Source organism: Sardina pilchardus, chromosome 5, assembly GCF_963854185.1.
Source record: "Sardina pilchardus chromosome 5, fSarPil1.1, whole genome shotgun sequence".
NCBI lineage: Eukaryota > Metazoa > Chordata > Actinopteri > Clupeiformes > Clupeidae > Sardina > Sardina pilchardus.
The window spans coordinates 25451772-25467193 of record NC_084998.1 but is presented as its reverse complement, the minus strand read 5'-3'; the positions used below and the strand labels follow the sequence as shown (position 1 = coordinate 25467193).

The 15422-nt window shown below is 47.9% G+C and overlaps 1 protein-coding gene across 4 annotated transcripts in view; it reads left to right on the top strand.

Moving 5' to 3' along the window:
* The first annotated feature begins 202 nt into the window (after positions 1-202).
* Positions 203-15422, top strand: part of stard13a (StAR related lipid transfer domain containing 13a) — a 35830-nt gene continuing 20610 nt past the window's right edge. The window contains exon 1 of one of the 4 annotated variants that reach the window (XM_062537057.1): positions 203-613. In XM_062537057.1, coding sequence (XP_062393041.1) covers positions 490-613 — 124 coding nt within the window. In that variant the 5' untranslated portion in view covers positions 203-489. Of the gene's footprint in view, positions 614-5562; positions 5820-5925; positions 5945-10176; positions 10270-15422 lie in introns of those variants that run through there. The other 3 variants (XM_062537056.1, XM_062537059.1, XM_062537058.1) reach the window with 3 other exon arrangements.

The window sequence follows — 15422 nt, the reverse complement described above, 5'->3', positions numbered from 1 at the left end:
ACCACTACAAATCATTACAAAGTTCTCTGTTGTCACCACCACTGGCGCGAAAGAGAGAGAGAGAGAGCGAGAGAGAGAGAGAGAGAGAGAGAGAGAGAGTATGTGTGTGTGTGTCTTGTTTGGGGGTAGAGACCAGAGACGCTGCTCATACGTAATCAGATGAAGTGGAAACTTCACACACATCTGGTCCTGGCAGGCTGGCGGAGAGCTCCGGCACGCAGCGGTGCGAGAGTCGAGACATACTATATCAACTGCACTGAACTGCCATATACTCTTAGGCAATTAAGCTTTATTACACAGGGAAGACTCGCCTTGGAATTACTCTGTATTTCAGCAAGATGTAACCCGGCTTCATGGGCGCCTGGTGCATGGTGACGCAACGCCTCGAATCAGGTGGAGTGACGACAATTGCGGCAACAGTGTCGGGTCTTGGAAGATAACGGTTTGGAGTCCACACCGGTCCCCCGTTACTATGAGTCACGATTTACAATGACAACGAAAAGAAAGTCAACAAAGCTACAGCTTCGGCGGTCAATCAGCGAGCAGCTGCGCGACTCCACATCTAAGGCTTGGGATTTACTGTGGAGAAATGTCAGAGAGAGACGCCTTGCAGGTCAGTACCACACCGAAAGTTGCGATATGCCCGCGGTGTTAAATGATTTAGGTAGCCTACTCCTTAATCGACATAACAATTGTGAAATGACATTGAGGTAAAGGCAGCTTCGTTGAGGAGGAATCCCGAAAACGTCTTTCATCGGGGAAGGTCAATACCGTTATTCGCTTGTTGCAAATAGCTAAGAGATGCAGAAGACGGCACATCTGCTTTGTTCTCCATAACCGAATCCTTGATAAGAATCAGAACCTGAATCTGAATCTAACCGAATCTAACACTTGTGCTGACAACATGAGGAACTTTTTTTCATTCTACTACCCTCTTATCAAATTTTCACGTCATGTTGCAGAACCAGCAAAACGTACATGCGTAATGTATAATGGATTTTTTTTTTGCGTGTCAGGTGTTTAAGTTAATGTTATGCACTGTAAATATTTGATCTGAAACAGCTCACAATGAAAACAGAGAGCACACAGACCTAGTATGCTAGGCAACAAGGAACCATGACGGGCAGGTGAAGATTTTCGTTCCTGTCAGCAGAGTCCCAAGCTGTTCACGTTGCTTGATATTTTTTAGGCTCTAGGCTGTGTCACTTCATTTGTGAATGTTCCTGTAGTTTTTAGGGCTGTAGCTCAGTATCCTTAGTTTGCTTTTTCATACGCCTTGTTCTATACCTATTACAGTTTCTTAACAATAACCAGCATTCATTCATTCATTCTTATTCATGGGAATGCATTTCCAACACCTGTTCAAGGTAATGATTAACCAGAGCCCGGACACATTTCTCTGTGGTTAAACCAGTGGTGGTAATATCAGGTGTCAGTCTTAACTAATTCAAGATAACATTTGGTATTTTCTGTCATAGCTGTCTGGTGTGCATATGGTCAATCAGATCAGCCGATTAAAATAGTAATAATGATTTTACAATAATGCAGTCAGTGTTCTCGGCATGTGGACACTCGTAATAACCGCAGCCATGTTTTAGAATGGATTCTGAAGGAATCTGGAGCCTCAATCTGCATGTAATCTGCTGGAAGACATGGCTGGTTGGGGAATCCCTTTTGTTAGGTGGATTAGACTAGTTGCTGTGTAGTCTAGTCTAGGGCCATGTCTAAGCCCTGAACTTGACTTGTACAGGGTCTGCTCTGGCAGTTTAGTCCTCTCAGATGAGATCTTTCAGCGAGTAATCACATTGCACCAAGGCACATTTTTGCACACTGGTGGGTCAGGAAGGGTACGATATAGTGTGTGTGTGTGTGTGTGTGTGTGTGTGTGTGTGTGTGTGTGTGTGTATAGTGTGTGTGTGTGTGTGTGTGTGTGTGTGTGCGCGTGTGTGTGTGTAATGAATGCTTATGGGTATGTCTGAGTCTCTCCATAAGGAGCACACAGGCACATCTTCTCCTCACGCTGGCCTACCGCGGTGTACATTTCCACACGTACAGGCAGTAGCATGCACGCTGCATAGTGTTCCATACGCAGAAACACTAATTGCTCCTCAAGGCACAACTCTCACCTGCTTGTTTTGAAGAGATCCTCTCAAGAATGTTTCGTACCTGACCAAACCAACCACATGCAATTGAGTTGATTACAGCATCGACTGTGCGATCGAGGTGATGTTAAGATAAGTAGATCAATGGTATGTGTACCATCTGAGTCGAAGCGCCATAAATTTCCCCAGGCGGAGTCACATGGTGTGGCAGAGGCACTGCCACTGTCCTGTCATGTTTTTTATTGAGCATGCCCAGAGCGTCCCGGTGGGGATGGACTGCTGGGTTCAGCAGGGTTGAGGTCAGAATGGCTCTCTGCTTCCCACCACAGGAGGCCAGCGAGTTCGCCCCGTCGCTGTTCCCAAAACATAAAGTCTGCCACCGTAATGGTGTGTGCGTGTGTGTGTGTGTGTGTGGCTTGAATTAAGCTACATTGGTGGATGGCATTGTTTTGTAAGACACACACACAGACACACACACACACACACACACAAACAGGAACACACATACAGAGACACACAGATACACACACACACACGCGCACACACATACCCCCACACACATAATGCACAGTCATGTAAAAGCACCCTGTCAGGCTAGTTTATGTGTCCTGTCAGCTGGTGTGAGAGGACTGCAGGTCATCGCGGCAATGCTGCACACGCGTCCCACAAGCTGCCTCAGCCCCATTCCAGCGTCCCACGGCATGACTGGCACACTGCCCTCACCCCCACCCACCACACACACACACACACACACACACACACACACACACACACACACACACACGCTTCTGCTCCCACACACACGTGCTGCTTCACCCACCACACACACACACACGCGGCTGCACCCACCGCACACACGCGGCTGCTGCACCCACCTTATTTTCCGCCTGAAGCTACAGTAGATCACCTCCATATGACAACACAGCCACCTAGTTGCCTAATATGGAGCAGGTCCCGGCAGCTGACTGGGATGCCTGCTCTAATTGTGTGGTCTATTATTAAGAAGAGTTCCGTGGGATTGTGGTGTTGCGTGGCACATCGCATTCCCTGACCGCATCTGACCCTGAGCTCAGGAACGCCACCGCCGTTCTCTGGCTGGACTGAGTGCAAGGTGGGGCCCTGTTTTTTGGGGGGGGGGGCGGTGGGCTGGCGGTGGGGTGTTTTGGAAGGTGGGGATTTGGGCTGAGGTGGGGGGGATGTGTGTGTGTGTGTGTGTGTGTGTGTGTGTGTGGGGTGGGGGGGGTGGGGGGGGGGGTTGATCACGTTACCTGGGTTCCGGTCTGTCGTGGCTGGCTGTGAGGAGAGCCGCTGGTCCTTTCCTGAGGAATGTGCGTAAAGCCTATGGGCTCCCCACGGGGATCTCCTTAACCCAGTTTACTCTGACGAACACACACACACACACACACACGCAAGGAGGGCCAGGCTACGCTATACGCCGCGGCGCTGGGCCGTGGGATGTGGAGGGGGCCGGAGGGGGGGGGGGGGGGACCTGCACGTGAAAAAGTAGGTCATTCATGGCCTCGTCCGCTCCTGGTCACTCGTGAAACCCCTCACACGGCCCGTGAGCCGTGCAGCAGCACTCACACGAGAGGGGCTTTAATGTAAATCCTGCGGTCCACGGTGGTACCTGATCTCTGGGTGTGTGTGCTGTACTGTGCACGCCTCTGTAAGTATGTGTGTGTGTGTGTGTGTGTGTGTGTGTGTGCGTGAGAGAGCAGGATGGAGGGAAGGTGCGGGGAGGTGGCGTTGGGCAGCTGTGTGTTAAATGAGGACATAGGGTGTACACGTATGCTTGTGTGCTCTGCTCTTGGGTGTGCCATATGAGTGGCCACTAGGGGGGGCTGAAGCACATGAACCTGTAGACCTGCGTCATGCAAACTGCATATAGATGAAGAACGTCTAGGATCTGGCCTTTTCAGTCTCAATTCCCTGAATGTAGTCACTGTGTTGTCTATCTTGCTGACATGGCTGTGTACTGTCTGTAATGTCCTGTCTTTCTTGTATCCTTGTGTTCATGGTGAAACCGAAGAAAAAAATGTCACATCTGTGGACTGTAAAGATTTCGTATTCATATTCGTAATCAGTCATCAGAATTTTGTGATTAACTCAACTCTGTATTCGCTGACCACTGCATAGCTTAAAAAAATGTCTCTGTACAGATCTCAGACAGTCACAGCACTCAGTACTCAGTGATTTCTGCTGTTCCTCCTATTGCCTTTGTTTTGCTAATAGCAATGTCTATTTTATAGATCTCTGTATTGTAAACCATTTTATATACAATCTCAGATAACCTGGAGGGTTTGTCTGTGCATGTAATATCTTACACCTATTCAGTCTTCCTCTTCATTTGACCTGACTATGATCTAGACCCCAATTTTTCCCGATAGAACTATGACCAGAGTAGCACAGTGTTAATAGAAGAAACAACATAGAAGTATAATCCCATAGAAATAGCCTTGCTGGTGTAGAAAAGCTATGGAATTCAAAAAATGTCGCTCCCAAAACCAATTATTGGACACTTTGGGGGTTTGGAGGTGGGGAAGCAGGTCTATAGTTTCTCTGTGATGAGAATAGCACCTCAATGTTTTTCTACTCGGTATTCCTCTATTAAGCCTCTTGACCAATAACATTATAAAGTTTGTCTGTAGAAAGCTAGCTAAGATAGCTATCTAGCAACCTTAGTGAATGTCACAGCAGTACTCTCTTATTAAGATGTATATCATCAGAGATCTGATAACGTTTCATTATAGCTGGTAACTGGGCGTACCACCAACTCCCTTCCCCTCTCTCTCTCTCTCTCTCTCTCTCTCTCTCTCTTTGGGATGAGGCTTTTTTTCCATGTCCGCCCCCGGCCCTTTGTCTTTGGTCTGATTACGCAGGCCACAGCTATTCTGCTGGTATGTATATTTTCCCTCCAGCATTTGAGAAAAGGCTACACACACACACACACACACACACGTACTGAGTCACAAATTTCCTTTTTGGCTCAAGGTATTCCGGAGAGGTGTGTTTCTTTGGCTGTTACTGAGCGTGCAAGGCCGCACGGCTGGATCTTATTGGACCCTAGGCATTGGTCACATGACCACAGGGAGGAGCCCCCAGTCGGCCCCCAGATAGCTCCAACTACAGTCCCTACTCGTTTGCTGAGGTGTGTACCTGCTCTATCTCAGCTCACATCACAACACCAGCCACAGGTGCGGGCAGCTCAACAAAAGCTGATTGGTGCAGCGACCACAGGAGAGAGAGGGAGAGAAGAGAGAGAGAGAGAGAGAGTTGGGTTTGTGTCGGGGCTTGTGCAGACAGTTTGTGGCGCGCGCATGTCTGTCCAGATCTACATCGATGACACACGCACACACACATGCGCACACACACACACACACACACACACACACACACACACACCTCCCAACTCCCTGGCGTGGTTGAAGGGAAAGTGTGAGTGACGAGACTGATCCATGGAGACGGCACAGGAGAGAGAGACTCAGGCGGCAGAGACGACCATGATCTGCCCGGCGGTCTTCGACGACGCTGAGGTGGACTTGGACTTGTACGAGGATGAGGACGAGGACATGGACTTGGCGGACACCGAGTGTCTGGGCAGCATGACCCCGGAGACTCAGGAGATCTACCTACGTCTGGGCCACCACCGGCGTCGCTCCGGCCTGCGTCTGGCCCGCATCATCGCCCGGCAACAGCTCCTGAGGAAGATCATGCAAGGTATACAAGGGCAGAGAGATAGAGACAGAGAGGACAGGCAGAGAGACGGACAGCTTTAACTACTGACGACACCTTGATACTTTAATACTCTTTATGGCAACAGCTCCTGAGGAAGATCATGCAAGGTACACGGGGCAGACAGAGAGAGACAGAGAGGACGGGCAGAGAGAGGGACAGCTATATGTACTGACGACACCTTGATACTTTAATACTCTTTATGTGAAGTGCGGTGCAATCCAGACTGGTATTGTCACATCATGTGGCTCAGTTGATTTGTGCAATCACTCCTTTGAGTCCAGAAATGCTGTATATCGAAGGCATTTTTATGTGTTTGTTTTTACCGCTGTGGTGTGAGCTATTACGTGTGTCAACCATATGATTTGCACAGTTTGCAGTGAAACTGAAATAAGCATTTTCCTGCTCCGCTTTGAAGGTGTCTGAGTCTGATGGCTAATGACAGAGCCACAGCTGACGTTCTTACTCAGTTGAAGCACGCATCTCATCTTCTGTCTGAGATAATTCTGGGTGTTGTGAGAATGGAGACTGCTAATAGGCCATTTCCATTCTTCTTGTGTCCACTCATTCCCAGTTATAATTCACACCTCAGGAGCATGATGTTTATCTCAAATGTTATGTTTGCAGTTCCACACCGTGAATGGTCTAGCAGCTCTGTTTCTGTAGCTATGAAGAATGTGGATGACTGTGTCAGAGAATTGGGAAAGCAGAGAGACATGCCCCATCTTGACATTGGTCTGTGCTTGCGCGCATAGCATTGAAAGTTATTCACCTGCCGACCGACGCTGCCCTGGAACAGACAAGCACTGCGGGAGATTTTCAGAGCCACATTCTTCTCTGAGTAGCTGATGGAGTGCTTGTCTTTGTACACTTTGTGTCTTCTGTCTCTGCCGTCACTGAGTTACTGGCCTTAGAAACTCCCCTGCAATAAATGTTAGCCTCCGTTAGCCCTCGAGTGAACAGGTTCAAAGAAAGCCCTCCTCTACTTCATGAGTAGACAGATGACAGATGGCAACCCTGGTAGATGGAATGAGGTGTAATCTTTGCACACACATATTGACTTTCAATTTAGAAAGGAGTGCCTTTGTTTAGCAAGGGCCTGGTACGGTTTATGGTGGATATAATTTAGTTAGTGACAGGTTTTACTTGGAACGTTTTAATTTAGAGGAATGAAGGCCATGTTTTCACGATATACAAACAGACATTGTTTTATGATTACGACTTACACTTACCCACATGTACAGTATGTACATTATAGGTCAAGTTTATGTGGCTGGATGTACAGTTTTCTAACCTCCCTGAGAGAGTCTCTGATATGATCATATGATAATCATCTTCAGATGAATTCCTAATCTGATAAAGTAAACACGGCCTCTGCCAAAACACATCCTCGTGCTAGTGTAGGCGGAGAACTCCACCCTTGCTCCCATTTCTCCATGTGGTTGCCATAGCGACTGCAATGCTGTTTGGATGTCCTCCTCACCCTCCCTTCAATCAGAGACAGATTTGCTTCCAATCTCCCAATACTTAACACAAGCACGCACACACAGGCAGAGAGTGTGATTGAGTATCTAAGAATGTTTGGACACTTTTGGATCTGTTGGCTACTGTAGATTGTAAGAGCCTAAGCTTCCTAGTGCTCTCACCACACCCAGCCACATGGCTCTCCGTCCGAATGGCCCTCTATGGGAATACATCTGGTAGTGTGTTCCAATGTCACAACTACTGACTCACTTCCACTCTCACTACTGCTAAACAAACATTTCCTAAACTAATCTGTCAATTTATTTACAATTGAAATCTGGAATAAAGATAACAGAATCTGGTGCTATACAGGCCGTGGTATTTGAATTCGGAGTATATTTTTCATTTGGCAAAAACTGTTAGCACAGATGAAAAGTTTGTGGCCCCAGGGCGACAGTGCTGAGTACACTGTGTCTGGGTATGTGTCATTCAGTGTCATCCAAAGAGTCTGGTGTCATCCCAACATTATTCATCCTTTAGGGAATGGATCCACCTCTACCATCTGTCTTCCAAATATGACTGGAGGGAGATTTATGTATGGACCTAATTCAAGCCAAAGCATACCAAAGATTATTTCACATTTTTGTCTTGGAGCTTAGTGTGTGTGGTTTGAGTGTGTTTGTGTGTGTATGTGTGTGTGTGCGCGCGCACGTGTGTGTGTGTGTGTGAGTGAGTGAGAGATAGAGAGAGAGATAGAGAGAGACAGAGAAAGAGTCTGTTGTGGAATACAGCTCAAAATATCATTTTGTTGGCAGACATGTAGCAAATATATATGGCACTTTTATTTCTTTGTTTTCCTTGGCATTACATCTTGCACATATACATACTTTATGTTAAGCTGTCCTTTCATGTATTTATTTATTTTTTGGCAGTGATGTACTGTGCTTTGGCAACTGCAAAACAAAAAAGCCTCCTGTTGAATTTGAGAGAGGTTATATTTACTGAAACAATTTCCCCTCTTACAGCTGCTGACAGAGCTCAATATGTGTGGAGAATGTGTGGAGCAATGAGCCTGAAATATCATGGATTCTTGACCAGCTTTGGCATGTAGACTATTGCTCAACTGTGAGCGTTTTAGGGGTTGGTCATGGGCAAACTGTGATTCTGATTTGCTACCTAATGCAATATCTCTCATCCGATTCAGCTCTTTGTTTATTCAGCTCAAAGTCAGACAGGCCTCTACTCCCATTTGCCTCGTCTTCATCTACAGTATGTTATTGGAAGAAAAGACTAGAAAACAAAACAAAGAGCCAAACGTTCAGAGTGCTCCCATTCTGAAGCGAATGGTCATAGTAATGTTTGCCTGCTGATCTGAGGTGGAAAACTCCAGCTTCAGTCCTACTGTACCAGATATCTGTGCCAACCATTCGTTTAAACCAGCTGATTCTCATTAGCACAACTCTTCAGCTAGGTAGAGCAGCTAATTTATGAGATCACCTGTGCTAAGTGCACAGTAACTGTCTGTAGAACCAATACATGGTCGGACTTTTACTCGCTGAAGCTGGAGTTTTCCCCCTCTGCTGCTGATAGCAGTAATCTGGAGGATGTTTGTTTGCACTCCAGGTGAGCCATTGAGTCATTTGTTCACACCACTAAAGACTCTGCCAGGCCAGTCTGAAGATAAACGCTGGTGAAAGGTTGATCATTGGACGAGTGACGGATGGCTCGTGGCCCGCTTCTTCTGCTCTCCGCTTCCCCCTGTTGGTGGTAAAGGGTCACAGCTTGCGCTCACTGGGAGCGCAGGATTATTTTCCCAAACTAACCCTTTTTTGTGTTGGCACAGTGTTTGGTCTGTCAAACTGTTCGTCAAGCTGTGAAATCTCCTTTAATAAGTGGAGAGACTCTTTAGTCAAGGCTGAGCTGTTGTCACTAGGGGAACAGGAGCAGGACTTTGGTAGGCGTTAGTGAGGTCCAACCAAAGGAGACTGAGATGGTGGGAGGGGGTTAACCCCTCTGCCTCCTTTTCGGAGGGCTTAACCATGTTGCAATCCCCTCTATGTTTATAATATATTAGTTGATAATATGTTAAATTTGTTCTTAAGGGCCTCCTCCCACCTCTCTAGGTCTCTCTTTTTGTACTTTTTTCTTGGGGTCTTTTTCTTTCATATTCCATTGCAGCGTTTTTACAGTGAGAACCGTCAGTGTCAGCATCTCACCTGCCAAAGCGTGCATGACCGCAGAAGACCACTAGTGACTGATTTCTCTTTGAGTTTCGAGCTGTGCCCTCCAGCTAGTCCCTTCCAACCTATCATAGCTGATCATAGCTATACGTTTATGATCAATCTACCATAACTTAATTTCTAACTATGTTGCAATTTATTGGTCTCTTTAATTTATGGTTTTCTCTCCAGTGTGTGTGTGTGTGTGTGTGTGTGTGTGTGTGTGTGTGTGTGTGTGTGCGTGTGTGTGTGTGCGTGCGTGCGTGCGTGCGTGCGTGCGAGAGAGAGAGAGAGAGACAGAGACAGAGACAGAGAGAGACTTTGTTTATGTGTATATGTGCAATAGATCCTAATGGGACCCTGGGGGTTTGGGAGACACACATGAAAATGAACAGCATGAACACACTGGGACTCCGCTGGGGTGGGGGCTCATAGCTGGCTATACATGATCCAGCTGTGCTGCGCAGAGGAGGAGTTTGGAACATTTGAGACAGGAGGAGGGAAAGAGAAATAGAGAGAGAGAAAAGTAGAGAGGGAGAGAGAAAGAGAGAGAGAGAGAGAAAGAGAGGTGGATGGCAAGGAGAAAGAGAAAGACATAGAGAGGGGGAAGGAGTGGATTCAGGAAATATATTGCCATAATCAGAGAGAGACAGAGAGCCATTAAGAGGCTGAGTGGAGAACTGACAGAAAAGTTCAGCCAGCTGCATAGCTACTGACGAGACAGGACTACATTCATCTATTTATGCCTGCAGGTATGCCCTATTCCGTTTGTACTAGTTTATGTGTCTTTCCATTTGGGACATGTCTGATATGATCTGCCCAGTGGCACTGGATGTCTAAGCTACTTCTGATATTATTATATTGGAGAATTGGCGTTGAACTCTTAAGTGCCTACAGTTTTTGGCCGTGTCAGTCGGTGTGGAACTGAAATGAATGTTTGTCTTTGCCTCGCAGAGAATAAAATAAACATTATGGGATTCTTCACAGTTTCAGGGAAAACAGTGTTTATATTTCATCACTGGGAATCAGGATAACATTTACGTGTTTAGTCCTTCTCAGAGTGCTGCACTGTTTTCATCTGGACTTTTAAGGCTTACTTCCTACTGTTTCATGTCACTGAATATGTTTAAAAAGTAGCACTAATAACTAACAATCACAATATCAATTCAGTTCTTTGTGAACATCATCTATACATTGTCAAACTAATTTCAGTTTCATGTTTTGTACAGCAGAGAGAAAGATAGAGAGAGAGAAAAAGAAAGGTACAGAGAGAGAGATAGAGAGAGAGAGAGAAAGTCAAGATTCTCCCTTCCCAAAAACGGATGTCAAAGCACTTTAGCATGTGTGGGAAAATGGCCAGGGGCCAAAGAGTGTGAGTGTTTATGCGGAGCTGCAGGGGCCGTCCAGGACTGTCCACATGGACTCTGTCTGGTGGACTTAGCTGCCCGCTTAGTAGCCTGGGAGCCTGAGCCGGCTGGCTGGTGTAGGGACCTCCAGGTGTCTCCTCTCATGGACAGCTGAGGGGATCGTATGTGAGAGAGAGAGTGGTGGTGGTATACCGAGATGGCGTTCACCCCACTCTGCACATTCTAGTTATTTCCTATTTTGACAGATCTTTATCTCAGTGGTCAGTATGCGTGTTGTTGACCTTACGAGGCTCACACAGAAGGGTGAAGGATTGTTTATTTCAAAGCATTTGTAGAGAAGAGTGTGTCCAGTACATTTGTGTGTTTCTGTGCGTCACTCTGTGTGTGTGTGTGCGTGCCCGTGTGTGTGTGCATGTGTGTGCACGCATATGTGTGTATGTGTGTGTGTGTGTGTGTGTGTGTGTGTCTATGTGCACGTGCTGGCAAGCGATTCTACTCTGATGTTTATGATTGCGATCCAAAGTGCTGTCTGTTGTTTTAAAACAATCACAAGTGATTTTCCACCTCTCGTCTTCAGTTCCCACCGTGGGAGCAGCAGCCATGCCTGGCCTCTCCTGAAGGCTCCTTCAACCCATGACCTTGTGACCTCTACTGTTTACACACTCATGTCTGACCTCAATAGGGCTCAGGACATAAAAAGACACTTTAACTCCAGTTAGTAGCTCTAGTTAGTATAGTTTGATTTTGCTCATGACTAATAGGATTTGTCTGTAGTCAACTATTTGAATTGGGGCAATAGAGGGTTTCAGTTGGCCTGGATGCCAACCGAACTTAACCCCGCCAACAACATTCGAGGTCGGGAAGTTCGGTCTGGACTTGTTCTGTTGTGGAGCAACTATCCAGAGCGGTTCGGACCAAAAGAACTCCTGAACGGTTTTGTTCAGATCTGAAAATACAACTGTGTTTGACAGAGGACAGATGTAGGTTACTAGTGACAAGATATTAGCTTTCAGTATGGTATGATGTCTTTGAAAATGACGTTTAATTACAAATGTTTCATTCGTCCCGGTTCTCCCTAACAACAATGCTGTTGCTAGAAGGTAGACATTCAGATTTCGCCATCGCGTCTGTTGTAGAACACATGACAGCAACAGACGCAACAGTGCAATAATAATAAAAAAACATCCAGAAAACAGTGTTGAGGCAATTCTGGAGAAGAGGGATGGTTTGTGTGTTCTTCCAGGATTCACCCCCTCACAATCACTTCCCAATGGAGCAGTATCAGCCTAATAAATCTGCCTAGAATTTGAGTATGATGACGTCGAGCTAGGTTTCAGTGTGTTGTGAAAGGAGAACCATGTAGCCTAGTCCTAGTGAAACCAGACAGTGCTTTTCTGATATCCACACATATGACTCCCGCTCTCGCTACTGCCCATTGGCTGAGCCACAGCTCTCTTATTGATGCTCTGATCTCGACACACACCCCCCGAAGTCCCGGTGCTCGGTTTAAGACCCTGCGCTACGCTCGGGCATTGTCAATATCTTTCAATTTAGTCCAGGAAGCTTTAGCTCTGTCTCCCGGGGGCAGCGTATATTAATTCCTGGCTGGAAGCTGAGTGGACAGGAAGTGGCTTAGTGACATGGTGGGGCTTTGAGGCCCCTCGGGCCGCCGTGGGTCCCTTCTCTCTGGCCCGGGCTCAAAGAGACGGAGGAGGCAGGTAATGAGAGTGGGCCCGAACAGACGGAGCAGGGGCTTCCAAGAGAGGCAGAAAAAGACCTGAAAGGGTCATGGATGAGGAGGGAAGAAAGAGAGAGACATTTCAAGAGGAGAAAAAAGACATTCCCCACCCCCTATTTGGTGATATTTGAGGACACAGAAAAGAAGTTAAACTTGGCTTATGTAAGTAAGCGACAGGCCCCTGGCTCTCTCTTTCTTTCTTTCTTTCTTTCTTTCTTTCTCTCTCTCTCTCAGGCTTTCTCTCTCTCTCTCTTTCTCTCTTTCCCTCTCTCTTGCTCTTCTCTTTCTCTCAGGGGAATGCTTTTGATTTCGCCCTCTGCCCGCCTTTCAAACACCTCCAGTGTCTCTGCCCGCCAGCCGGGAGACTCCTGCTGTGCCCTCTCATGGCGCGCTGCCTGTTGTCACGTCACGCCAGCCAGGAATGCCGGGGAGAGGTGGCACGGCGGTGTGGGATGGAGGCATGGGGGAGGGAGGGAGGGGCGCGCTGTGCTGCACTGCCCATGAACGAGGGAAGGATTAGCGAGTGGCACCTTGTCGAGAGGGTTGATTGTCGGCGGGGGCAGCTTTGTGCGTTGCCCCCTGTCCCCGAAACCGAACGTGGGGGAGAGGGAGGGAGGGAGGGAGTCGGGGCTGGAGGTCCTCTCCTCTCCGAGAGATGCCAGGAGGGGCTCCCGTGTTAATTAAACTCCTCATTGCGGACGAAAGCAGATGGAGGGAGAGGAGGGGGGGGGTTGTTATTCCCACGGCACCGGAGGGCAGTGACTCAAGGACGCCTTTTGGCTCCAGCCCGTGGAGCTCCCCTCCTGTGCTTTTGGAGCGGCCCGGATGGAGCCTGTTTAATGTGCCGCAAAAAAAGTCTCCCAGGGGTCTTTCTGCGCCCCCACCCCCCCCCCCAGCCCCCAAGTATTGCCCCCAAGAATTACCCCCACCAAACCACACGCCGGGTTGTCTGAGGAAGGACAGAAAGAATGCCCCCCCCCCAAAAAAAAAAAACCTCTCTTCTCACTCTCTCAGAGAGTCCCCCCCCCCCTCCCCACCACGACCACCACCCACCCCTCTATGTGTTGGCAAAGCACAAATTGGAAGCAGAGGTTTGGGAGGGATGTGAAGGTGGTGGAGGATGGGTGGGAGGTTGAGGGGGGGGGGGGGGGGGGGGTTGTAAAGAGGTGGCTTTTGGATGCCGTCAATCTCCTCCATGATTCACTCGTCTTAATCACAAGCTGGCAAGTGAGGGATATAATAGCTATCAGGCCTGACACGGAAAGGGAGTAATGGAGTGTGGTGACATGCGGAAATGACGGGTTCGTGTCAGAGGAGGACTCCGGTTTAAGTGCGGGGCGGGGGGACGGGGGCGGGGAAGAACCCAGAGCACAACACAGGGGCAGGAAGAAGGGGTTTTCACCCCATTTAATACCCCCATTATGTCACCCTAATCACTCCCACATGCAGCCGGAGCCACTGAGCACTTCTGACAGCTCGCTGCCTGAGCTTCTCTGGAAGTCACTGACAGACTGCGCTGGCAGCGAGTAGGCAGGGAGGTCTGGTTCGACGCTGACCCAGGATCAGTCCACAGTTTGACTTGTGCCTGCAGAGGAGCAGAGGAAGCGCTGAAACAGGGCTTCTGGTTTGTCAGATGAGGTGACAGCCTTTGCTGCCTGTGGGAGAATGAAGGATTACAAGGATTGTGTGTGTGTGTGTGTATGTGTGTGTGTGTGACAATGGATGTGTGTGTGTGTGTGTGTGTGTGTGTGTGTGTGTGTGTTTGTGTGTGTGTGTGTGTGTGTGTGTGTGTGTGTGTGTGTGTGTGTGTGTGTGTGTGTGTGTGTGTGCGTGTGCGTGTGGGTGTGTGAATGGGTGTGTGTGTTTGTGAAAGTTGAACAGGCCCAGGTTATCATCATCAGCGTGCCAAGTCTTTACGTCATCAGGGCTGAGGAAGATGAGCACAGCTGTGACTGAGGCCTGTGTGTGTGATTGCGTGATTTCTAGGGACAACATCTGGATAGTGTGACAGGGAGAGAGAGAAACAGAGAGAGAGAAAGGGAGGGGAGAGTGGCACAGAAACAAATAGATTGAGTAAAACATTGAGAAGCAGACATGTTTAGGGAGAGTATCAGGAGAGTAGATGGAGAGAAAGAGATGGATGGATGGATAGATAGACAGACAGAAAGATAAAGAGTTCTGACACATTGGTAAGGGAAGACATAACGTTCCGAGGTAAACAAGGGCAGCAGAGAAGGGGAGAGTTTGTCTCTCTAAGAAGCTCTGTATGTCAGTGAAGCAATAGCGTGCCCTACAGCATGGGAGTAGAAACAACCTGAGAAGTGCTGATGAGGTGCTCACCATAGGGGGCCTATGTTCTATGTGAGACTAGCTGGAGTAATATGGATATCTGAAATCTGATATTCTCTTTTACAGTACATCTGTCATTAGTCATCTGTTGAATCTCCATACTGCTTCCGATATCTGTTTAGATTGCCACGGTAGATTGTTCAGTGTTTTCAGTATGCCCATTGCCTTTGTTGCCTTTCTCGGCACTGTGCTCCATTGGAGATGGTCCAATCTGATAGGTACACCAGTTGCTCCATGCAGGCTTAAGGCTTCCTCTCACTAAGGCCGGGGGTAAATTGTACACTGAGTCAGTAGCGTCGAGATCAGAATTTAAGCACTTCTCATTTCTACAGCCTACGTCAGCACAGAGGCCAGATATGGCCCACCAGCAGCTTTCATACAGCCCTCTCTGACACTCGTGTTCAGTTGTCTGTGACAATGTGTAATAAGCAATATCTATTACACACCTAGC